The following is a 24,921-nucleotide window of genomic DNA, read 5'->3' as shown; positions in this document are numbered from 1 at the left end:
AGAGTCTCCAGATGGAATTGTTCAGAGTTAATGGTAATGTTAGAGGTTAACAAAGTGAGAGCGTAGAGGGCCTGTTTGAAGGATCTCAATGCTAGTTTATTTTATTTCATTCGTAAACACACACATACACATTTTAATACTTACTATGTCCATATATATATATATATATATATATATATATATATATATCAATGAACAAAATGATTCCTGTCTTCATGGAGTTTACATTCCACTAGGAGAAATACAGTACACAGTAAATATAATAAGTAATGTTAAAAGATAGAATGGACTATGGAAAAAACCAAGCAGGCAAAAGGTAATTAGAAGTGGGGCAGCGAGTTCCTATTTTATGTGGGAAATATTCAGTGGGGGTATATTTAGAATCCAAATTTAATAGTAGTATATATTATAATACTAATTCTAAAAATATTCCAACGTAATTAGAATCTTTATGTTGCATTGACACTTTGTGGCCACTAGGACGCAAATGGGCCATTTCTGAGAAAAATGGGGTGAAGGGTGGGGTGTGTGAGAGAGATGTGGATAATTATGCACACACCCTTCCCTAGGTGTTCTGCAGGGGTAATCCATTAAGGACACTGGCAAGACAGGCAGAAGAATGTTACTGTGTGACCTGGACCAAGGCAATTTTGCCTTTTGCTTCCCTTTCTTGGCACGTCCTTAGCTAGCAGGAGTTGGCGGCTGAGCAGAGAAATGAATTTATGCCTGGCCGTTCAGCATCCAAAGGGTGTCACAACGGAGTGATAGCAGAGAGAGTCCGACTTGCAGGCCTTTTCTTCCGGCCCTGCAGAGAGATGTTTTTGGGTGCTGTGCAAATATTTCCGCGGTTACACTCAGTACTGGGCGTCTGTATAAGAGCCCCACCAAGTGCTCTCCGCTCCCTTGTAATATTTAAAACGTCGCGGAGATTTATCCATTTACCTGAACGTTCGGTTTTTCCATCCAGCTCCTGCAGGAAATGGGTAATCATTCTTATCTTTTGAACGAGATCCCATTCGGTTGCCCTTACAGGCGTGGAGAGCAGCCCGCCTTTTACTCGGGTCAGAGTTCGGCGAGACACAGCGAGCCGCGCGGCAGCCGGACAGGGGCGCGCACGCGTTGGGCGCCGCAGGTTGCGCATCTGGCGCCAGAGCGCGCCCCCCGCGCAGTGCCCGCCGCGGCCGCGGCCCTAGGTTTGTGCTCACAAGTGTGCCGGGCGCTCTCTCCCCGCGCGGGGGCACCAGAGCCCTCGGAAGTGTCTGCCACTGCGGTGCATTTTCCCAGTTCCTTTTAAATGACTGCGGAAAAACAGCCTCTCCGAGCCTCAAATGGGAAGACGGATTCTCAGCCCAGGCTTGCGAATGCCTCGCAGCCATCATTTAACTGCGCCCGCAGAGCAGTTACGGTTTGTCACCCGACACTCCTGGATCGCCTCATTTGTCCCTAGTGAGACCCTGAGACTCTGGTCATTACGGGCTTCTCGGTAGCTGGATGCATGTTGTGTTCCGGGCGGCGCGGGCGCAGGGCACGCGTTCACGCACACCCGCGCACACACGAAAACGCACAAGGTACGGCAGGGGAGCAAGGGCTCTGGGTGCCCCGAGTGGGGGTGGGCATCGCGGGGAGTGAAGCTACGACTTGGGAATGACTGCATCCTGCGAGGTTGACGGATGAGAGAAAATGACGCGGCGCCACACATCGGACAGGCCAGGGTTGCTGCCGCGCATTTAGGGAACCCAATACGCGTCAGGCGCGCTCCCTTCGCCTCACATGTATCTATTTCCCGGGCGTGTGATGCCAGAAAACCGCAGGAAAAAGACCCACTTAGGGAGCTAGAGTTGCGTTTGGAGACTCCCTTCCCTCCTACAAAAGCACCAACAGGAAGACCTTCCAAAACCACGGATCCCCACATAGGTGTCACGGAATGGGGACGGTCATCCTTGATTACTGATGCTGAACACGTTTTGGTGTTTACAATATTTATTTAATTTTAGGTTAGCTCGCCCTCCCTTTTAGGCAGGATGGTAAAGGAGAACGCAGCAGGGAGGGAGAATTCCTATAATAAGAATCAGCGCATTTTTCAGAGCTGAACTGAGCCGGGTTTCCATTTCAAAAGAGGAGACAACCTCTACTGCGAATGTAGAAGAGACCACGGTGTGAATTAGGGACTGGGAAGCGTTGAGCGGCGGAACGGTCCATCTCAGAGGTACCTGGATCTAAATGCATGCACACCACATCACACACATACACACACACACACACACACACACACACACACACACACACACACAGGCGCGCGACTGCACAGCCAGGATGTGTGTGTGTGTGCGCGTATGTGCGCGTGTGTGAACTCCCACAAGCTGCTGCTGTCTGCTTCTGGCTAGTGGCACTGATGCCTCCCTCCTCCTCGCTCGCCCCCAGATTCCCCTCCCCTCCTTGTTGCTTTTGTCTGGAGGGTGTTATGGGTTTGTGTGTGTATGAGCGTGTGTGTTTTTGGATTTCAGACTAATTTTCTGGAGTTTCTGCCCCTGCTCTGCGTCAGCCCTCACGTCACTTCGCCAGCAGTAGCAGAGGCGGCGGCGGCGGCGGCGGTGGCAGCTCCCGGAATTGGGTTGGAGCAGGAGCCTCGTTCGCTCCTTCGCTCGCGCTTTCCGCGCTCAGTGCCCAGCGGCAGGAGGAGCCTGGTCCCAGGCGCCGCCGGCGGGCGGTAGGCGCCAGAGCCCGGGTGAGCAGCGTAGACAGTGCCCTCCGTCGTTTCGGCCCTCACTGTCCCCCCTGGGGCGGCCGCCGCGGCTCCCCAGGTGGGACGCGCCACGCCACCTGCCCGCGCCCCCTGCGCCCAGCGGCAGTGGCGAATTCTGCAGCATCATTCGGGGGCCCGGTTTCGGAGCCATCGCAGCCGGCAGTCTGTTCTTCCCCCTTTTAAAGGGTCCTTCTCCTGGCCTGTGTCATGGAATCTGGCCTCAGGGATCCTTGTCCTGTCTCCCCTTCCTCGACCTCAGGCTTGGAAAGAGGGTGGGCACATTGGTGGCCCCACAGACATCAGTGCCATCGAGGGGCAAGTTTATTTCTGGGGTGGGATCTGGGCACTCATCTATCCACAATCTACTGGCTGGGGTCTGGATGGGGATGACGCGAGAGCGAAAGGAGAGTGCTTGAGTGTCTGGGGTCCTGCGCTCGTCTTACGTGTGTCTGTTTGTCCTCAGCCCCGAGGTGTGTCCAGGATTCCAGTGTGCGTCTAGCAAGGAGCCTGAGCCCCAGAGAATCCCGAGAGCGCTGCCGGCCGGTGCCGGGCGCACCGGGCCATGCTGCGGCGGCCGCCGCGGAGCTCCGAGCGGCGGTAGCGCCCCCTGTGAGGCGGCGGGAGATGCCCCGGCCACTGTGAACTGTGCTGCCCACGAGGACGCGCTCAGCCCCGGACACGTTCGGCTCTGTGGGCCCCGGACCAACAGCGAGTAGAGAGCGGCGAGCGCGGCAAAGACCGCCCAACACCGGCAGGGTTGGCCGGCCAGTGCAGCGCAGGGACACGTACTCAGTCTGATTCAGGCTGTCATCGGCGGCTAGGGATGTCGTCCTGGACAAGGTGGCATGGACCTGCAATGGCGCGGCTCTGGGGCTTCTGCTGGCTGGTTGTGGGCTTCTGGAGGGCCGCTCTCGCTTGCCCCACGTCCTGCAAATGCAGCACCTCTCGGATCTGGTGCAGCGACCCTACTCCTGGCATCGTGGCATTTCCGAGGTTGGAGCCTAACAGTGCAGACCCTGAGAACATCACCGAAATGTGAGTTTCTGGTGCTCTTCCTTCTTTCTTCTCTCCTGGCCCTATGGCCGGGGCTAGCCAGGTGGGTTTGTTCTGGGCATGAATGTTGTCTCAAGTCTGGGAAGAAGTCAGAAATGAGAAGTGAATTCTATGCCATCTGTCAGTTACCTATCTGTTTCACTGGATTGAGGCTGATAACACAGGGAGAAGTGTGACAGTTTAAAATAAGTTTTAAATATAGTATTTGTCAATAATATAAAAAATATTCCTTATGGGAAGGCATTCTATATATACTTTATATTTCAAAGCCCTGCTTTCTATATACAATTAACTTAATTTTGGACATTTTTGTTTCATAAGGTGCTATGTGTTGTGTTAGGAGAAGTTCCAGTAATATTTACTAGACAGGAGGTTAAGATAATTAACTTTTTGAAATTTGTTAAAGGAGATTAGAGTCTCCTCCTTAGCATCTTTCTCTGAGGTTTGGGATTGACCAATTTCCCTTTTCATTTTATACATCAGACCTTGCTTAGAAGATTACATCCAGAGCTGGCCTTGAAAATGATCTGTAAGAGGAGAAGTTCTGAGTGTAGAAAAGCACTCACTCAAAAGAGAAAATGTGATCGTCAGAAGCCTAAAAGCCTGGTCTGATTTAATTTGAAATGGACTTCCCAGAGATATAATTTTGAGACCATTTGGAATATAAATCTTAATTGCCCACTGAATAATTTCCCAGGACTAGGTTGGGTGATAAAGTAGTGTGTAGTCCTCAGCTGAATGCTGCCTTTAGCGTGGGACCCCTGGGTCTCTGAAAATGTTTAAACTTGTTCTGATCCGATGCAGAAGCAGAATTTTGCATGTTTGTCCTCTTCTTTTGATGCCTTGTGACAAATACATTACCAAGTAAGAATTTACTCCTTTCTCCAGCATTTTCCTGTCACCTCTACTAGAGGTATATTCCCCCCCCCCCTTCCTGCAACCCTCTCCCAGACTTTGCCATATATTTCATTAACGTGAGATTTTATTCATCCATGTAGAGGGTGGTAAGGCAAAGTTTCTCCTGGTTTTCCTTACGTGTTTGATACTAAGATAGGCAGCCCTGAAAGTAGGGCTTGGGCTGTGGCCTTCCGGTTGTCGAGTGCGCATGCATTTCTTCCCCCACAGAAAACACACACCCTGTTTCTGCCAACGTATGACCGAGATAACCTGTTTTTTTTCATGTAAGTAAGAGACCTTCTTAGTCTCTGTTTGTTCTGTTGGTGATGTTCATATTGTAAGGTTCGGGCAAAGGAAAGTGACAACAAAACAGAGGGAAACGTGCTGTTCTAGCTGAGATACGCCAGGAGAAGCCAACTGTCAGGCTGGATCCAGAATGCTGGGCTCTCAGTCTTTTTTTTGCAAGGAAAGCAGCAGTTAGGGCCTGAGCCGAGAGGTGGGAAAGGCCCTGTGGCGCTGGGCCTGAACTGGGTTAGTCCAGGCTCACAGAGCTGGTCAGAGTGCCCGTGGCCCTTTGTCGGGATCTGTGTCTTTTTCAGGAGATAGGGTGTCAGTGGTCAGATGGAGGAAGCCATATGAAATTAAGAGATCTTCAGACTATTTTGAGATTAAGGGGAGTGGCTTTGTGCAGTTAGGTGTTGTTTTAAAATTCTGTCTTAGGTGATAGATAATGTAAAGAGGGAGGAAATGAGATAGGACTAATCATCTTCATTTTAATCTTTTTTTTTTCACTTTAATATTTTAAAGGTCATAATCAGAGAAAAAGACAATAAAACTTTTAAATTAAAAATATTATTTTAAATCTTAGCTGCCTGATTATTATGCAATCAGTGTATTTGAGCAGAGCTTTCTTATATCAGTTTTCACAACTGCTGTGATCTATCTGTCTCTCTATCTATCCATCCGTCCATCTATCTATCTGATGGCAGGTTCCTATTTTCAGGCTCTTTAAAATTGATTTTTGGGGGGGTTATATTTACCAAAGCACTTGTCACAGTTATTCATTAAATAAGGGCACTCCTGATTTCTATTGTTATATTTTATTCTTTTGAGTTGAAAACTTATTGAAATTGAGATTATTGAGAAGTATGAAGGGGTAAGTGTTTACGGTGGGAAATTAGACCGATCGCTGGGAAAAAGTATGTTTCTCTGCGCTGTCCCTCCACTTTGATTGAGCCTGGCCAGTTTGAGCCCCAGGTGACCTTATCTGTAACATGTATTGAAATTCTGGTTTAGAAATCACTTAGTATAATTTTTTTTGAATTCTGCTCTTTTGATATCAAAATGATATCAGTGGATGAGCTTGTTTCACTCTCCTCTGTATTCTTTTTCTTACATATTAATATTTGCTTGAACAGCATTTAGATTCTTAGACTAGTGGGTACCAGCTGCAGTTGGAACCAAATTACACTGTTTTTTAATCTTGTTATTAGACCCAAGGGTTCTTTAAATAACCTGTTTTAAAGTACTACTTTAATGGTGTTTAGCTGAACTTACATGTTTCTATTTTTAAAAAAATATGAATAATATAAGTAAATAAACTGATTAGAACTTGCTAAAGCAACAGTTGACTATACCATTTAAAAATAGTATACCTTTTAATAGGGGGGGAAATAACCACTGTGCCTTTTAGAATTCAGAGAGTGCTCATGGTAGAACATTAAAAAAAAAAGATATATGTATGTGTGTGTGTGTGTGTGTGTGTGTGTGTGTATTGAGAGAGGAAGGTTATTTTTTTGTTTCTACATGCATATTTTAAGTCAATCTGGCATTTTGTTTTCAGAGTCATTCATTGTTCAAACTTACTTTATTAAAAGTCTTCCCATCACAGTATCTGTCTCATACTCTTTTCCCACTAACATGCTCCCTATGTAGAGGTATATCTCCCCATCTATAGATACATATCTCTTTCGTCCATCATCACACTACTGAGAAGAGCCAGATTTAGTTACTTGGAGCTGTACTAAATTCAGTTTAAAAATAATACAATTGTCACAGATAAGCAGAATTTAAAAGTAAAGCCTATTGCTGGAATTATGTAACTGGCCATTTAAGTCTCAGTTTTATCAAGTGCCAAAATGCATTGCAAAGGACAAGTTCTGTCTCCCGTAGTGGTAAAAGATATGCTTGAAATAGGTCATGTATATATATATTTTTATTGTGGCCAAAAACATATAACCTAAAATTTGCCATCTTCACCATTTCTTGTTGTACCATTCAGTAGTATTAAGTAGTTTTACATTTTTTGTAAAAGGGCCTGAATTTTTATATTGCGTATATTTTAATGAAGACCAATGATGACCTCTTTTTTTCCCCGCTGAATTTCTTGGGGGTAATATCTGGAGACAATTCATACGTTTCCTCTCAGTATAACACAAATAGAATTTGCAGCTTCTGCTACCAGAGCTTCTATGTACAATGTATTGTTGGTTTGGTTAAATGACTATAATGTTGTGTCATTAATACATTAATTTTGGCCCTCTCACCTTAGAAGCTTTTCCGTTGCAGTTAATTGTACTAAAGAAGAAAAAAAAAGTTCAGGCATTTATAAGGAGTCAGTTAAAGGCATCAGTCTTTATTACTCTGATATTTACTTCTCAGCCTCTCCATTGGGGTTCTTGAAGTTCGAATTGTGCTTTACATGCATTTAAGAAGCAAAGAATAAGTTTTGAGTGTGATTACATAAGCCACACTGGATTTGTTAATAAATAAGGCAGTCTAATTTACATCATTTATTATTTAACATAGTTTTTAAGCTCTTGTTGAAAACATGCTATCTTCATAGTGAAAGTATTTTCAGAGTTTAGCTCAGCACAACCATTTTGAAGTCTAAGTTTCATAACTTCCATCTCTGCATTATGGAAGTTTTTATTACATTGGGTCAAACAAGTGAAAAGCCCCGTGACCCTCCTGACCCCACTTTTTTCCACTTCCCCTTCTCCATCACCTCTCATTGACTATCCAGGAAAATGTGTTTGATTTTTTTTTTCTTCTTCTCTGAAAAAGGATATTTCCTTATGGGAATTCAGAACACTAGAGTTAAGAGAAGAACGTCGGATATATGTTATTATAAACAAGTAATGGAAAGTCGAAATAGTGTGGTCACAGCCCCCTAGCACTGAGTTTAGCCCTGTTTAAGATCTTTCCCTGCTTTTATCCTGTAAACCTCTGTTTGTGTCTGTTTCAGTATTCCCTTGTAAAGACATTTTCTAAGCTGAAAAGTTGGCTGAACAGTTGAGAGTTGAGGTCTCTTTCTCCCTGGGAACATTCTGTATGATCTCTTTGACTATATCTAGGTCATAGGAGTATAAAACCCAGAGTTTCTGTGTAGCTGGGGAAAGGAAATTGAATTTCTTTTTCTTTTCTTTTCTTTCTTTCCTTTTTTTTTTTTTTTTTTTTGGCTTTGGTACGAAGCAAGTGCCTTTACTTTTAACTCTTGCTCATCTGGTTTGTTAGGGAAAGAAACATTTTCAAACCATGATTAATACACTGACAGTGTGTCTAGACTAACTTTATTACTTCTCTGGAGAGCTTCTCATAGGTTCAAAAACTATAGGGTAGAATGTGGTATTGAACCTGCTGCCCCTTGGAGCAGTACCAAATTTTGGTTCCTTTTGATATCTATAAATCAATAGGATGACTTTTGGGGAGTGAGATTATTTAGCCAGGGCAAACATTTTAATTGTTTCATGTGTGTGAGAGAGAAAAAGAGAATAAAATTAAATTTTGGATTGTTAATAGCTGATGAATCATTTTCATATTCTACTAAGTCTAGTGAGTTTAAAACACAAATCCTGCTCTGCCCTTCCCAAGATGGCAGAGATCTGAGCCCTACAGTGACCTGATAATTTTAGCTCTACATTTGTTTGCTGATCGATTTCCATTAAAAAAGACAATGATCCCACACGAACAGGGTATCTTCTCACCACTTACTTTGCTCTCTGGGATGTCCAAAGGACTGGGAAGTCATAAATATTGATCTGGAAGATGAAAGAGTGAATGGTTGTGAATATTATAAGTCTGGGAAGAAAAGTGATGGCATAGCTATGAAGTTTACATGTTTCAAAAAACCCTCAAATATGAAAGAAAGCTGGAGGCAGGTGTTACCTGATCTGGAAACAGCCACTTTATGTCTCTGGGCCTGAACTTGTCAGATGTAAACTGAAGGCTTTGGAGTCAATACTCAGATGAGTCTCTCCTGGCTCTGAAGTTCCACAAGGCTTCAGTTACAGAGGAGATGCGATGTGATTTATACATCAGCTGTGAAGGAAGTAAAGAGTGTCGCGGGGTGCTCAGAGCCTGGCAGTGTGAGAGACTGAGGATCTTTGGTATCATGTGTCACGTGTGCACATTTTTAGTGTCTTCTCTGAATCCCCCAAACTGTCATTTTAAATGTGAGTTGCTAATAAGGCTGTTGGCATGTTAGTGCTGGGCTGATGAGTCCAAGATCACAGGGTCACTTAGAATCAAGACCACAGAAGAAGAAGTGGCTTTAGTAATCCTCTGTTCCAGCTCCCTCTGCATACACCAAGGTCAACAAAGTAGGTTACCTAAGGCCGTAATGCACTGAAAACATGGTGGGGTCTAGAAACTCTTTCTCTTAGCATCCAAAGGCAATGCCATGACTTTTCCTTTAGGGTGTCTCCCTTCTGTTCTGTGTCCTTGGCCTAAACCTGACTCCAGCCCACCGTTTTGGAAGCATCCGAGATCCAAAAACAAGCTTAGCTGGGCTAAATCTGTGCAAACACCTCTCTACTAGAGACAAAGAAATTAAGAAGTGCTTGAGATACTTATCCCAAAGCAATGACCATACCTTCTTAGGAAGAAATGCATTTTTTGTTTAGTTTACTGTGAGTACTTTTTAAAATTTCAAGTCTTCTTCTTCACTAGGCAATTCATACACAAACATCGAGCTGCAAAGAAAAGCCTTCATGAGTTGGCTTCAATGAGGGATGCTAACCTGTGCCTCTGGCAGGCTGGGGTGGAGGGAGGGCAGAGCGGACAGAGCAGAACGAAGGCCGCTGCCTTTGGAGTCTATATCTCAGTCAGAGGTGGTTATGTAAGTGGAGGAACCCCGGCCCTTTATGCAAAGTCTGCCTTATTGCCCATGAAAGACCTGTGGCAAGAGAGTACTTATTCATTCCTGACTTCTTTTTCTTCCTCCTGACTTCTCATTGCCTCCACATTGATCGCTGAGCACCAGTAGGCAAGGGTGGTTGACTACATCCCAAATGTTTTACCGTTTTGTGTGCTGTCTACAGCCTGCACTAAGGCTTTTCCAGTGAGAGGACACCTCTCAGACATACTTTGGTTCCATGCAGGGCTTTTCCCCAGGGCCCTGAAAGGCACCTTACAGGCATCTGCTCATTTAGGTTTAAAACCTTGCACTGAAGTAAGGGGGGAGGTCTTGACAGCCTCGGAGGGCCTGTATGTTGATTGTCATGCTCGGGGCTTTCTGGTCAAGCAGAACATAATCTGGGTTAGAATCCCATCCACCCATCCAGTATCTTGCTTAGGGTTTTGCCTGCTCAGCTCCACTTGCCAAAATTTGGCCTCAAGAGCACAGGCAGTTTTAAGAAAAGTATAAAGATTCAAGTAAATATTCTCAAGTTAAACAGCATGGCGGTAGAAGGCGGTGGACTGGTGCTTCGTATCGTGTCTTTCTCCTTCCTCATTATCTCATCCATTGCAATATGTTATACTATTAGAAGATAAATGATTGGCATGCCTTTGGGAATATAGCATCTTCCAAGTATGGGATAAAAATACTGATAATCATGTACCGTTTAGAGTCTCATTTTTTCTTCTTCTTCTTTAATTTTATTTAGAAAATTAACTTTAACAGGGTGAGATTGATCAATAAGAGTACATAGATTTCAGGTAAACATTTCTATAGCATTTGAACTGTTGATTATGTTGTATACCCATCACTCAAAGTCAAATCATTTTTCATTTTTAAAAATTAAATATATTTTTTCTGAATATATCATTTTGTATTAGCTTTAAGTGCACAACATAGTGGTTAGATCATCATATACTTTACAAAGTGTTCACCCTGATATTTTAAGTACACACCCAGCACCAGACGTATTTATTGCAGTATTATTGACTATGTGCCCAATGCTGTGCTTCACGTCCCCATGACTGTTCTGTAACTACCAAAATGTACTTCTCAATTCCTTCAAAGAGTCCCCTCCCCCCCCCCTTTTTTTTGTATTTTTCTGAAGCTGGAAACGGGGAGAGATAGTTAGACTCCCGCATGCGCCCAACCGGGATCCACCCGGCACGCCCACCAGGGGCGAGGCTCTGCCCACCAGGGGACATCGCTCTGCCGCGACCAGAGCCACTCCAGCGCCTGGGGCAGAGGCCAAGGAGCCAACCCCAGCACCTGGGCCATCTTTTGCTCCAATGGAGCCTTGGCTGCGGGAGGGGAAGAAAGAGACAGAGAGGAAGGAGGGGGAGGGGTGGAGAAGCAAATGGGCACTTCTCCTATGTGCCCTGGCAGGGAATTGAACCTGGGTCCCCCACACGACAGGCCGACACTCTACTGCTGAGCCAACTGGCCAGGGCCAAGAGTCCCCCTTTTTATTGCAGATAAGGACCTATTGCTGTTTAGCACCCCACCCTCTTCTGTAATCTTCATATCTCAACTCTTCTTTGGACACCTGCACACACACCAGAGCTCTCTTTGTGTATGTGCATGAATATATGAATAAATATACATATAAAACTCTACTAAGTGTGGTTCTTTCAGATTTAATTATTTTGAATTGTAAAATTTTCCTAATAATTTAAGATTTATTTTCTTAAACCGCCCAGGCTTTTTAAAAATTGAGATATAGCTGACATATAATACTGATTTCAGGTATACAACATAATGCTCTGGCATTTATACTGTATATATTGGGAAATGCTCACGACAACATGTCTAGTTAATATCCATTGCCTCCCGTTGTTACGATATTTTTCTTATCATGAACAGTTTAAAGATTTACTCCTTACCAAGTTTCCAATACTATTGTTACCTGTTGTCACCATGCTGGGCATCGTATCCCCACCCAGACATTTAATTTTGTTTCAATCATACTATATGTCTCTCTGTGAGGAACTGGCAGGAGAGAGGTGCTTTCTAAGGGAAGTATGTGAGTATTAGTGCTTTGACTCCATCAGCCAACTTGGCCTCTAAGACTTAGAGGACCAGTGTGGTCCATCCTCTTTGATCAGTTCTCAACATAAAGAAAAAAATTTCATTATCAGTGAGGCATTTTTGAACAACACTACAATAGTGTAATTTAAACCAAAAGATAATCAAATTTTGGTTTTTAACTTCTAAAATCAAGTGTAATCTTAAAAAAATTGGCTCTCTTGGCACTCTAATTGTTGTCATAAAAGTTGTCTCTATTGCCCTGGCCAGATAGCTCAGTTGGTTAGAGCATTGTCCTGATATGCCAAGGTTGAGGGTTCAATCCCTGATCAGGACACATAAAAGAATCTACCAATGAATGCATAAATAAGTAGAACAACAAATTGATGTTTCTCTCTTTCTCTCTCTCAAATCAATTTAAAATAAGTTGTCCTTATTTCATGTGCTCCAGAGTCCCCCGCTGCAAGGTGGCAGAGGGCCCTGAGCCTGATTTGCTGGCTGTGTTTACAGTGTGACAGCTCACTTTCCTTCTCCAGCCTTGGCTTGCTCACCTGTGCAGTGTGTATGCAGGGGTGGGGAGTGGTGGGCAAGAGCTCCACACGTGGCCTCTAAGGTCTTTGGTAAGGTGTGAGACAAAAACAAGCCCTTCTCTCCAAAACGCCCCGCCCAGCCCAACCACAGTGCTCTTTTTCGTCTGCTCCCAGGTTCACTGCCGAGCTCTGGGGCGGCCACCCAAACTCGGAGTTATGGAAGCTTTTGCCCCTGGCATGCTTACCTTGCACTCCTGCATTTAACATTTTCTTGTGACTCTGCAGTCTTTTTCCTCTGTTTCTGGTGGTGTTTCTTATCCCCCTCTTCATGTCTTCCAACACACACATACACACACACACACACACACACACACACTCAGGTAAGCATCTGGTTCAGTGAATTGTGAAGAAATCTTGGGTTGCAAGACCTGTGTGCTGACCACCGTCTTTCCCACTGAACCCGGCTTGATAAGATTAACATACTCAGAGAGGCAGCAAAGTACAGGAACCTGAGAGGGGCCCGGGGTGGGCAGTTGGGATGTGGGGTTCACATGTACCCTCTCACACTATCAGAACCTGGGATCCTCGGCCAGCCATTTAATCTCATCAGCCTGAGCTTCCTTATCTTGAAATTGGAGGTTGGGTCTTGGATGGATGCTAACCCCTGAAAGGCTCTGTGCTTCTGAACCAGTCAGCCATGAGCACTAGTGTTTCCTGGAATGCACCCTTTCCTCCTCCCCGGGGCTGCCCAGAGCTTGCTCCAGTTCTCTTGGGAGAGTAAGCAGTAGATGTCTGATCGATGGAATTTCTCTAAGCCCAACTCTGCAGTTTAGGTCAGATGGCTTTGCAGGTCTCCAGCTCCCTGCCTCCTCTGTGGCAGCACTTCCACGATTTTCCGCTAATCAAAACCAACTTTCATTTCTTTTTCCCCTCAGAGATTTTCTTGTATTGTTTCTCTCCACTTTCAAAACTTGTAATAACTAACTGACCAGATGGTGGCACAGTGGATAGAGCATTGGATTGGGACATAGAGGACCCAGGTTTGCAACCCTGAGGTTGCCAGCTTGAGCGTGGGCTCATCTGGCTTGAACACAGGCTCATCCGGCTTGAGACTGGGGTCACTGACTTAAGCATGGGATCATAGACATGGCACCATGCTTGCTGGCTTGAGCCCAAAGGTCTCTGGCTTGAAGCCCAAGGTCACTGGCTTGAGCCCAAGGTCACTGGCTTGAGCGCTTGAGCAAGGGGTCACTTGCTCTGTGGTAGCCACTCCCGCCCCATCAAGGCACATATGAAACAGCAATCAATGAACAACTAAGATGCCGCAATGAAGAACTGATGCTTCTCATCTCTCTCCCTTCCTGTCTGTCTGTCCTTATCTGTCCCTCTCTCTGTCTTTCTTTCTCTGTCTCTGTCACAAAATGAAAAAAATTGTAACAATCCACATGTTCATGTCTGATCAGCCCACTGTGGGCCACTTCTATGGATGGTGCTGAGGGATTTCTAACCAGCTTGCCTCTTTGGCCAGTCTCCACTTTTTCTGACGCTCCAAACATGAACTTACATTGAAATCAAATCTTGTCTTTCTGCCCATCAAGTTTTTTTCTTGCTAGATCAAAATGTTTATCACATGCTTCCTGATTATCATGAGGCTGCCTGACATCTAATTCAAACTTTCTGCAAACGTTAACACAGTTCAGCTAGTGCTTCTTGAGGACACTGGGGTGCAACGGACAAATATGGCAGAGTAGTGAAGCCAGGAACCCCCGAGTAGCTGATATCTGGGAGAATGAACATCTAATTTTAATATAGTGCGGTGAGTTTGTCAATGCAGAGAGGCTAAAATCTCCACATCATGATTGCTTCAGCTTCAGAGGGACATGGGGACATTTACAAAGGGTGCTTCCCCCAGATGTGCATCGTTTTCATTGTGTAGCAGTGGGAGGTACAGATGTGTAGACAGGGTATGAGCAATCCACAATTCCTACTTCCTACAATGGCAGTAACCCAGCTGAGTTTTGTTATTTTTTCCTTTGTTAACGATTTCTGATGGTCTTGTGTCCACGTCCTCTCATATTACATTTGAGCAGGCTTCCTGAATCTGCAACACCCTTCATTTTGGTCGTGGTGGAAGGGCTAGTATGCTTCTGGGCTGAGGCCAGTCACTCCACCTCTATCACAGAGCCTCAGACATTTCTCCAGCAGCGACTTCACTCTCACCAGTATTTTCAGTCTCCTTCCCTTGAAACATCAGAATTTAAGGTGCGTCTGATCTCTCTCATCTTGGACAAGTTTTTGTTCAGCATTTATTCCCTCCCTTCCCTTCCATCCCTCTTTAGTCCTTGCCCTGTACCCTCTTCCTTCAAAGCTGAATTTTAGAAAATTGGTCTGTTATCATTATGTCTATTTTCGTACCTCCTAATCTCATCTCAACCCATGGCTCCATTGAACTTGTTTCCACTACTGTTTCACTGGGCTAAATCCAAGGCATATTTCTCTGTCCTTCTCTTACTTGCCCAGCATGACGTGGCCTCACTCCTTGCTCTGTCCCACTTTAAGGCACCCTATCCCTCCGGTGTCACTGTACTTCCTCCCCCCACCCCCCAGTTTTGGCTTCTGCTTCTTAGTCTTACCTGTGGGTGCTCTTTTCTTTGCTCCTCCCATAGGTGATGTCCCCTTGGCTTCTGTCCTAAGTCTGTTTCTCTTCCTGGTCTATCCCTGGGCTGTATCACCCTCACCCACGACTTGTCTTGCCTCCTGTGTCCTAATGTCCTTATTTATGTTTCCATCCATGATCAGTGAGGACATTCAGGCTCATGCGCTTAACTGCATACTGAACATCCATCCCTCTTGGCTATGTCACAATGTGTCACACTTGACATTTCCAAATTAAATTCATCATCATTGTCCCAAATCCATTTCCAGTGACCCCTACCTTAATCGATGGCATCACTCTCTACTCAGTAATACACACCAGAACCCTTGACTCTGCTCTCTCTGTAACCCCTGCATTCATTTAATCATCATGTCATAAAAATTCATCTTCATAAATCCCCATATTTCTTAAATTTATCTTCATAAATCCCCACGTTTTTAAAATTTGTCCAGTTATTTTTATTTTGCTTCCCTCATTCATTCATTCTTTCAGAGCTATTCATTGGGGTCTGCTCTGTGCTGTGCTAACTACTTAGGATACGGTGGTGACGAAGACTGACCTGGCCTTTTCTTTTTACCGAGCTTTTAGTCTGGGAGGGAAAATGAACATCCAACAAGTATTTACGTAAGCAAAACAAGAATCCATTTTACCATCCCTTTTGCCTAAAACACTGTAACCTTCCTTCGTGGCCTCCTTGCCCTCAGTTTCGCCCACTCTCTGTCCGTGTGCCATACTGTGCTGGCGCGGTCTTTCAAAAATGCTAGTTTTTTCATACCACTGTTTCTGATTGCCTTGTGGCTCTTCACATTGCTTAAAATAGATTTAAAGTTGATTTCATTTTGTCTTTTTAGTTTAAAAAAATGAAACCGGTTTTCAGTATGTTGCTATATAAGACGGCATATAACTGTCACACGGACTCTAATACACAGATCAGCATTACAGTAGCTTTTTATACCAATAGATCTATAAAGGAGAACAAATTATAACTGGGAGCTTGCTTGGTGATCTTGGAATTAGAGCAAGGGCACTTAATTCTGCATTTAAAATGTTAAATGACATTAAGGGAAGCTTGCCTGAGGCATCCATCTCCATAATCGGAGGCTTTCACAAAGGGAATGCAGAACTTGAAGTGCTTTGGCCCAGACCTGCTTCCCCGGGATGGATGCTCCTTTTCCTCTCCTTTATTCCTGGCCCTGCACCAATTCTGACTGACAGACACATTCTTTCTTCGGAGTGCCTTCAGCCAAGCTTTGCTCAAGCCTGGGACCTTCTCAGATTCTTTCAAGTGATTTTGCACACCTTTTCTGTGATATGCATTAATTTCATTGCATGGCATTTTATTATTGGTAGTTTTCAAAAGTTAATATTCAAACATGATAAGAAATGGCAACAGTATGAAGGAGAGTGTCATGAAAAGTTAGTCTCACTCTAATTAACCCCCCAATCCCTCAGTCTCATCGCCAGTAGTAACTGTGATTTCTGTTTGTGTGTCTGTCTCCAGAAATAGTCTGTTCACATAAATGAGTACATATCTGTCTTTTTTGTTTATATACAATTAGGGCACAGACACACACACATATGCCCTCCATTTATACCTTTAACTATACTCACTGTTCTGGGTGTTGGTGTTTTTTTTTTTTTTTTTTAATTTAACAATGTATCTTAAACATGTTTTATATCAGCATGTGTACCTAACCTTTTTTTCACAACCAGGCAGAATAGTAATCCATTGAATGAATCCACTATATTTGACCAACCTCTTTTTGAATAGGCTTGGGTGCGAGTTCTTGCACACGGGTGTGATTTTTTTTGCTGTAGGAAAACTCCTTAGGATTTGAATTGCAGGGGCATTTGCAAGTCATTTGTGATTTTGACAAAACTTGCCAACTTGTCTTGCAAGAAGACCACATCTCATTCTCCCACCCAAACTGGAAGCTCCTGTTTTTCTTCAGCTAAGCCAATAATATCTGCTGTCAAACCTTTTGACCTTTGTCAATCAGATTTCTAGGAAATATATAGTATCTCACCATTGTTTTACTTCATAATTCTGTAATTATGATCCTGGTTGTAGGTCTTTCTGTATGTACAAGTTATTTGTATTTCTTTTTCAGTGAACTGTATTGTCATTTTCCTTAGCTCTTTTCTTTTTCTTTTGGGTTGGTGGCCTTTTCAATCATATTATCTGTTTAACAAGGAGAAGATTTATACTTTGCCTAATGTTTTGCTTGTCTTCTGATATTGATTATAGTATTTCCTCCTCTTCTTTCCTCCACTTCTTCTTCCTCTTCTTCTTCTAGTTCTTGTATCACAGCATTACATTTTATTGATAGTAAAATTTATTATTCCCTTTACAGCTCTTATGTTGTAAATGTGGTTAAGAAGAGTCTTCCCCTCTCTGAGTATAAAATAAATCTCTTGTATTTTTTTTATTATTATTATTTCATTCTTTTTTGTATGTAAGGTTTTGCTCCATCTAGATTTTTTAAATATAAGTTTATTATATTAGTCTATTAAAAATTGTTTATTACTTTTCCAACATAGATATTGAGCCAATTAGGTCTCTTGACACCATTTATTATATAATTCAACTTTTCCCTCACTGACTAAAAATAAATTTGTTTATATGTAAAGATCACCTTTGGATTTGGCTTTATTTTGGGATCTCTCTTAGTCTGATAATCAGTCTGTTTACTTGTCAATACTAAACTTTTATCTTTCCTAAAATTATATTATTATTGTTATTTATATTTTTAATGAATTTATTGGAGTGACATTAAACAATGGGTTATATTATATTTTTTTCCTACCTAAAGTGTAAGTCTTACTTACCAGTATCTTTTTGTTATTCCAGAATTTTCAGGGTTAGTCTTGTATGATAATTTTTCCATACAAATTTTAGGAATTGCTTCCTACCTCCACCCATATTATATTGGTGTTTTAAATTAAGATAACACTACATTTATTTATTTAAACAAGTCTTAATGGGTCTTGAAAGCCCTGCATCCTGAAACTCAAACCTCTAGCCTCATTTCTCGTTCCTCCCTTTCTGCAGTGAGAGACATGCAGCCACCGGGAGCTTTCATTTCCTCTGCTGAACTGCGCTGTCACTGTCTCCCGGCTCCCCGCTGGCCCTCCTCTCTTCCCCAAGCACTGTGGCCTGGACTTTTGTCTCTTGCTAACTCCCTCTGCCTTCCTACTCCTGGGCTGTGTCTTCACCATGTGCTATTGTATCTTATAGTCCCCTCTATTTCCCCAATCTAAGCATCGTAACTTAACATTATAAATGCATGGCTGGCTACCTGGCTGTCGACATCATTAGGATATAAACTGTATGAAGGCAGGGACTCTGTGGCTCTGGCTTTCTGCTCTTCCTCAGCACCCAGTATTGTGTCTCAGATCTCCACACGTGCATGCCTGCACTTTTCCACAAACCTATTGTTTAGAATTCCAAGTAACAGTATTTATTAGTAGTTGTTTGGGCTGTCACTATGCAGATTCCTAGACCTGACTTTTACAAAGTCATGGAGTCTAGATGTTCCTTTAATTGATGGAATTTAATAGCACAGCATTGGTTCATGTGCAGTGGGAAATCAATTCATTATGGAGACACGGCATCACTGGAGAGGAATAAAGACAAAGCTGGATGAACAGGCTGCTTCTGTGTCCAACAAGGAGGAGGGGCAGGGAAGAGAGGAGAGGATGAGGGCCAGCAGATGAGAGATGCACAGCAGGCCAACTCAACAGCAGAGGTGAATCCGGGGGAAAAGAATCATTCCAGGGACATCTGATTCCCGCAAACAAATCATTCTAATGAGAAATAATTGTGCCTTTTCTGTTGTGTAACAGCTAATAATGCATATTGCTGTGGATCAATTTCAGGTTTCTCTGTGACTGCATTTATGGTCCTTCACTTAAAAAGTGATTCTGGTGTGAGATTTCAGTTGTGATTTATCCTTCTTGTAGTATGCATGGTTGAGACAGTTCATTTTTCTTAAAGAATGGTGGACATCTTGGGTAGAAAACTAGTGTGTCAGGTCCGCTGAAACACATACCATCTGAATGCATGTGCTTTTGTGTCTTTGCAATTAAGGTGTTTTGGGCTAATCCTATGACTGTTTCATGGGGCTTACTTTATATAATGTATATAATGAAACTGTCAGGCATCTTATAAATTTTGATACTTGTTTGGAAAACTAATCATAAAACACCTGATAGACATGAGATCGAGGGCTTTTAAAAATAGAGTGTAGAAGTATTAAGTGAAGAGATTGCAATGAATAATCTAAAAAGATAATCTCCCTTGAGATAAATAACATCCATTTATTTATATTTACATGATGGAGTATATTTATAATAAACATGCAAATAAAAATAGTTTAGATTCCATATATATATTTTGAAAGTTAATTTTTAAAAAAGGAATGGGCATTATGGACCCAACATATGATGTTTAACTCTGATGAGAAAGGTCTTATTTTTGGTTGAATCATTGACTCTCACAGTAAGCCGGGGTGACCCTCTGGGATTTAACTTCTGAGCTATCTCACTTATTCTTTGAGGGACTTGTTCTCTCACCAGTGAAAAGTGTTTGCTGGAGTTGACCTGCCTGGCACCTTGAGAGTGCTACCAAGCCTTTTGTTTACCCTAGCCTAGCCTGGAACCCACTCTGTCACTCTCCTTTCATGAGTGCTGTATCTACACATGTATATTTCAGAGGGCAATAGATATTTGTTGCCCAAGTCCTTTCAGGAGAGCTGAAATGGAGGACAGGAATCGACTATTTATATGTGCAGGTGAGGATTGGTTGATTGATCAGTTCAATCATTTATTTAGTCAGTCAATTAACAAGTATATTTTGAACATGTCTTCCCACCAGGCACTTTTCTGGGTCCTGAGCAATAAGATTTAGACCAGTGCTATCATTTCTATGACCTGTTGAAGGGCACCGGAAGAGGTCCTCAGTCATATCACTTTTCTTTCACAGCTGTTTGGACAAGCCATCCCCAGCATCCAAACTCCCATTGTCACTACCACAGACAGCAGCTCAGACCTCCCCACCCCCCACACTATTGTGCCTAGGGACATGCATATCCACAGTGTGACACACCCTTAAGAGGACAAATCCACAGAAAAGGTCTACATAGACCCTGAGAGTAGGCTCAGTGTCTTTGGGCAGAGAATTCTGAGATCCTACTAGGTCAGAAAGAGAGGAGCCATTCCAGGTAGGATCATCCTGTTGGCCCTGTGACTCCTTGCCTCGTCTGGAGGATCTCCACTGGAGGAGAACCAGAGTGAGGTCCTCTGACCTGCCTGAGCCCACTGCCAGAGCTAAGGGCACAAGGGACAAACCTGTCTGAGCCTCTGCGTTGTATCTGGCCTCTGCCTCTGGTAGTTTTGTGCTACGATGATGCTCTGGAAGTGCAGGCCTTACGCCACGGGAGCCTGCAGCAGGGTGGCCAGGCCCTCCGCACCTCTCCCACGGCAGCGCCCCCTCTCTTCGGGGCAATTCTCCATCATGGGGTCCATGTTTCCAACAAGTACAGCACATGCAGGATTCCTCCTCTGACTCACATCACAATGAGCTTGTGGCAACACAGACACAGACAGACCAGCAAAGCAGAATTCTGTCCCCAACAGCTAATGGGTAAACAAACAGCAGTGGTTACCCACTTCCACCTTTCTCTCTTCCCTTGACAGATTTTGTTAGTACCGTGAAAGGTCTAGATCTGAATGCATATGATAAGAATCAGCTCGTTATGGTTGAATAGATAGATATTTTTACTGGCACCCTAGGAAGATCCTGGGATTGTAAAAACTGTCTAAAAAAGTTCCTTTTCTTCTTATTTTTTTTCTCCAAATTAAAAAATCATTGAACACGTCAATTATTGTGCATAGGTAATCAACACATTAACTTCTCATTTTCTTGGGGCATGTGTAGGGGAGTAATAGGAGTTGTGAAGCAGGATTACTTGGTGGGATAAGGGCCCGCCCCATTCTGAAGTTGGTCTGCCCTTACTACTTGAGACCAGTTATTAAAGCTCTCTGTGTCTCACTTTCCCCAACTATTAAAAGGAGGAAATAATAGATCCTTTTTCTTTGGGTTTCTGCGTGGTCAAAATAAGTTGATGCATGTAAAACAGCGATGAGATTCAGCCACTTTGTACCGGTTCGGTAGAACCCATACCTAATTTTTTGTTGTTTGGCGAATTGGTTGTTAAAATGGCACTAACAGTCAGGGTTCTCTCTAAGATGGGCACCTGGGCAGCTGCCCAATGTGGGAATCACAAATTTACATTCCTTACTCTTTTTCAACATTCATCTGCACAATAACATATTCTAAGCATCCCATCCATAGGGGGAAAAATTGCGAGTGAGGACGCCAATCAAGAAGCAATATGGGAATACCTTAAAAAACAGTTTTATTGTTTTCTGTCAGGTATTATTTAATATTTTTTCACTCATATTTTAAAACTCTTTCTTATAACATAATCTAGTTGTGTGTACCTTTTTGTTGTTCTTATTTAAGTATTAAATGCATGAAATAATAAACTACCTTTTGGTATATTGATTTTTTTATACTTAAAACAGTCATCAGGGCAGAGAACCGATTGTTAAATTATTTGAATCCCACCACTGATGTAAAGTGTTTGTACTAGCGCCTAACACAGGGGTCCCCAAACTATGGCCCGTGGGCCGCATGCGGCCCCCTGAGGCCATTTATCCGGCCCCTGCTGCACTTCTGGAAGGGGCACCTCTTTCATTGGTGGTCAGTGAGAGGAGCATAGTTCCCATTGAAATACTGGTCAGTTTGTTGATTTAAATTTACTTGTTCTTTATTTTAAACATTGTATTTGTTCCCGTTTTGTTTTTTTACTTTAAAATAAGATATGTGCAGTGTGCATAGGGATTTATTCATAGTTCTTTTTTTATAGTCCGGCCCTCCAACGGTCTGAGGGACAGTGAACTGGCCCCCTGTGTAAAAAGCTTGGGGACCCCTGGCCTAACGCATAGTAAGAGTTTGGCTGTTAGTTTCTATTTTGTGTGTCCATGCTAGCTGTATTTGGAAGGAGAGTGGACTCTGCAGGGCTGGGGCAGGATGGGAAAGTGAAAGGACCTGCTCTGAGTGTGGCACAGGACAGTTGCAGGGGCTAAGGGGACAGATGTGCAAGGGTGTTGGTTCCCTTCATTGCAGTCTTGGCGCAGCCTTTGCCTATTGGCACATTTTTCTCTTCTTTTGGGACCTGCAGTGCTCAGCTTATTGGGATACTGACCCCTGTGTGCTGAGCAGTCATGGGTCAGAGTTAGCCACAGTTACTCAGGTTATGGTCTTGTTCTGCCACTTGGTGTTCCGTAGTCCTGGTCCATTTCATTTGTTACATTGTTTATAACAGTTCCCCTGGACTCCTGGAAGGTACTAATCAGTTTGTAGTCATTTCCTCTTTTAACTGTCCTTCTCACTCTTTAATTGAAAGTGCTTTAAAAAATGCCATTATTCTTTTATTTTTTTAAAATTGTGGTATAATACACATAACATAACATGTACCATCTCAGTCATTTTTACATGTGCAGTTGACTGGCATTAAGGACATTCAAGTTGTGCAGCCAACACCATTGTCAACTTCCAGAACTCTTTTTATTTTGCAAAACTAAAACATATCCATGAAACAAGTCCCCAGCCCCCTGTCCCTACCCCTGACTGTCACTGTTCTACTTTTTTTGCCTCTATGAATTTGACTGTTCTAGGTACCTCAAAAATATATCTTTTTAAAAATAATGGTATACCTCAAATTAAAATTTTTGTAAGAGATTTGTTTAGTATTTTTAAATCCATTCACAATTCCCTTCTGCAGAATACTGTAGCTGTTTCTTTTTTTTTTATTGTGGATTTACACAACCACTTATGACTGGGATCTTTTTCCAGCAGCATCTTTGTAGTTAAACTCCAAAAAGGCGATCTCCAACCTTCTATAAAAGTGACCGAAGGTTGCCACGGGAGGTGAGACCAGTGGAGATAAAATAGGAAGTGCCCCTTAGGTTCTATCACTGTCCCTACTCCCACAGACTATAAACGTTGGCTGAAAACTTGTGCCCAAATCAAAACAAACCTTCAGAGAGATCCCAAAAATTTAACCACTTGAATCATTCTTTTTTCTTGACCTTATGCCTGATGCTCACTTTTCTCTGTGCCATGCTCGATCTATCCTGAAGTTGGAACAGAAATATTAGTTCTAAAAATTCTCTTTGTATGGAACGATTTGACCTGACAGGAGGCCAAGAGCTTTCAAAACCATGTTCTGCTGTGATTAGTGCTGACTTGGATGCTTCTTAGAATTCTTAATGCCTGGGCTAATCATTGGAAGTTCTTTCTCATTAGTCATAAATGTAACATTGATTGGCCTGAAATAACAGGGGAAGAGTAAAAGACATTTTTTAAAAAGGTAGTTTATGTGTTGGGATTGAAGTCGCAAGAAGGTTTCACTTTTTATGACCGTTCTCTCTTGACACACAAACAAATTATGGAAGAAATTATTTACTAACTCACGTCTATCCTAATTCTGTAGTATCAGCACATTAGTCATAATGGCCACTGAATTCATATTGAGCACATATTAGAAATGTTACAGTTAATAAATTTAACATCAGTATTGGAATAACTGATGACAATCATTTTAAGCAATAAGGTTAATAAGGTAAAAATGAGAGGGAGAGAGGGAATAAGGGCTAAGCGAAGAGAGAACAGGAACTTCAGCTCACTCTAAGGGTTGACATAGTTGCTGGAACTGAGCGCAACAGTTGCATTCAACTTCCTGGCAGTAGAAAGAGAGGCTCATTATTAGGAGGGAGAATGCCTACTAATTCCACAGGAACACGGCTTTGTCTGGCGCTGTGTTCTGAAAGGAATTTCTTTTGCAGGGACAATGAGCGATGTAATTCACAGCTCTTAGGAAAAACGCAAAAGTGGATTTTATTTCTTCATACTGAGAGGGCCAGTGAAAGTTGGGGGAAATGACAAGAACATCAATTCTGCAAGGAGACTAAAGTGGTTCAAGAGTTTAATCTCCCGGTGGTTGTGCTTTTAAAATGGCTGCAGCGTGGGTCATAGTCTCCCATCCCCACATGCTCTTTGCTGAGCTAGGCTCTGCTAGAAGCTGGGCTGCACATGATTTGAAGTTGTGCCTTCTGACCAGAGCCTGGAAAAATTTTAATCTCCATTGATGGTTAAGGCCAGATCCAATCTTTTTGGAAACCAGACAACCAGATGGTCATGCTGATATCCTTTTTACAAAGACCGAGCCACCTGGCCTGCGTGCTCATCCAGGTGGAAGCCACCCGGTCGGTGGACGAAGATGAACTGCGGAGGTACCAGCAGGCAAAGCCAGGCTTGCCGGGGAAGCAGCCCTTCGCCTCAGAATGCGGACAGATGCTCGATTGAGACTGGAGAGTTCCACCCACAGGGCACAGCAGAGATGGCTTTAGCCTGGAAGCTAGCAGGAGCAGGTGTCATCAGCCGCTTTCCAGGCAGAGGAGAGGCCCCCTCAGCTCCCACGGTGCCCCCAACCCTGAGAGGGATGGCCTTGTGGGCCTGCCAGGATGAATCAACTGCAGAGGACACAGAAGAGTCACCCAGTGCGCTGACTCATGTTTGTGGTGGTTTCATATTGATTGACATTAGAGGATACCTGCCTGAAATAAAAATTTTGGCTTAAATATAGCTTAAGCCTGCTTCTTAGCCGTGGTTCAATATAAGCACCATTTCCATCCTGGGCTCTTCATCTAATATGGTGAAATAGTGTCATGCTACATGTTTAGTTACTTAGTTCTCGTTTTCTCTGGTAAG

The 24,921-nt window shown here is 43.2% G+C and overlaps 1 protein-coding gene across 9 annotated transcripts in view; it reads left to right on the top strand.

The window, feature by feature from the left end:
* The first annotated feature begins 1,303 nt into the window (after nt 1–1,303).
* The window catches only part of NTRK2 (neurotrophic receptor tyrosine kinase 2), a 363,188-nt gene continuing 339,570 nt past the window's right edge, over nt 1,304–24,921 (top strand). For 2 of the 9 annotated variants that reach the window (XM_066256976.1, XM_066256971.1), the window contains exons 1-4: nt 1,304–1,568; nt 2,085–2,206; nt 2,505–2,725; nt 3,207–3,778. In XM_066256976.1, the coding sequence (XP_066113073.1) occupies nt 3,567–3,778 (212 nt within the window). In that variant the 5' untranslated portion in view covers nt 1,304–1,568; nt 2,085–2,206; nt 2,505–2,725; nt 3,207–3,566. Of the gene's footprint in view, nt 1,569–2,084; nt 2,207–2,504; nt 2,726–2,873; nt 3,016–3,206; nt 3,779–24,921 lie in introns of those variants that run through there. The other 7 variants (XM_066256979.1, XM_066256977.1, XM_066256980.1 and 4 more) reach the window with 6 other exon arrangements.

The sequence above is a fragment of the Saccopteryx bilineata genome, chromosome 2 (assembly GCF_036850765.1).
Source record: "Saccopteryx bilineata isolate mSacBil1 chromosome 2, mSacBil1_pri_phased_curated, whole genome shotgun sequence".
Taxonomy (NCBI): domain Eukaryota; kingdom Metazoa; phylum Chordata; class Mammalia; order Chiroptera; family Emballonuridae; genus Saccopteryx; species Saccopteryx bilineata.
The sequence above is the reverse complement of the archived record's forward strand: the minus strand, read 5'-3'. Positions and strand labels throughout refer to the sequence as shown.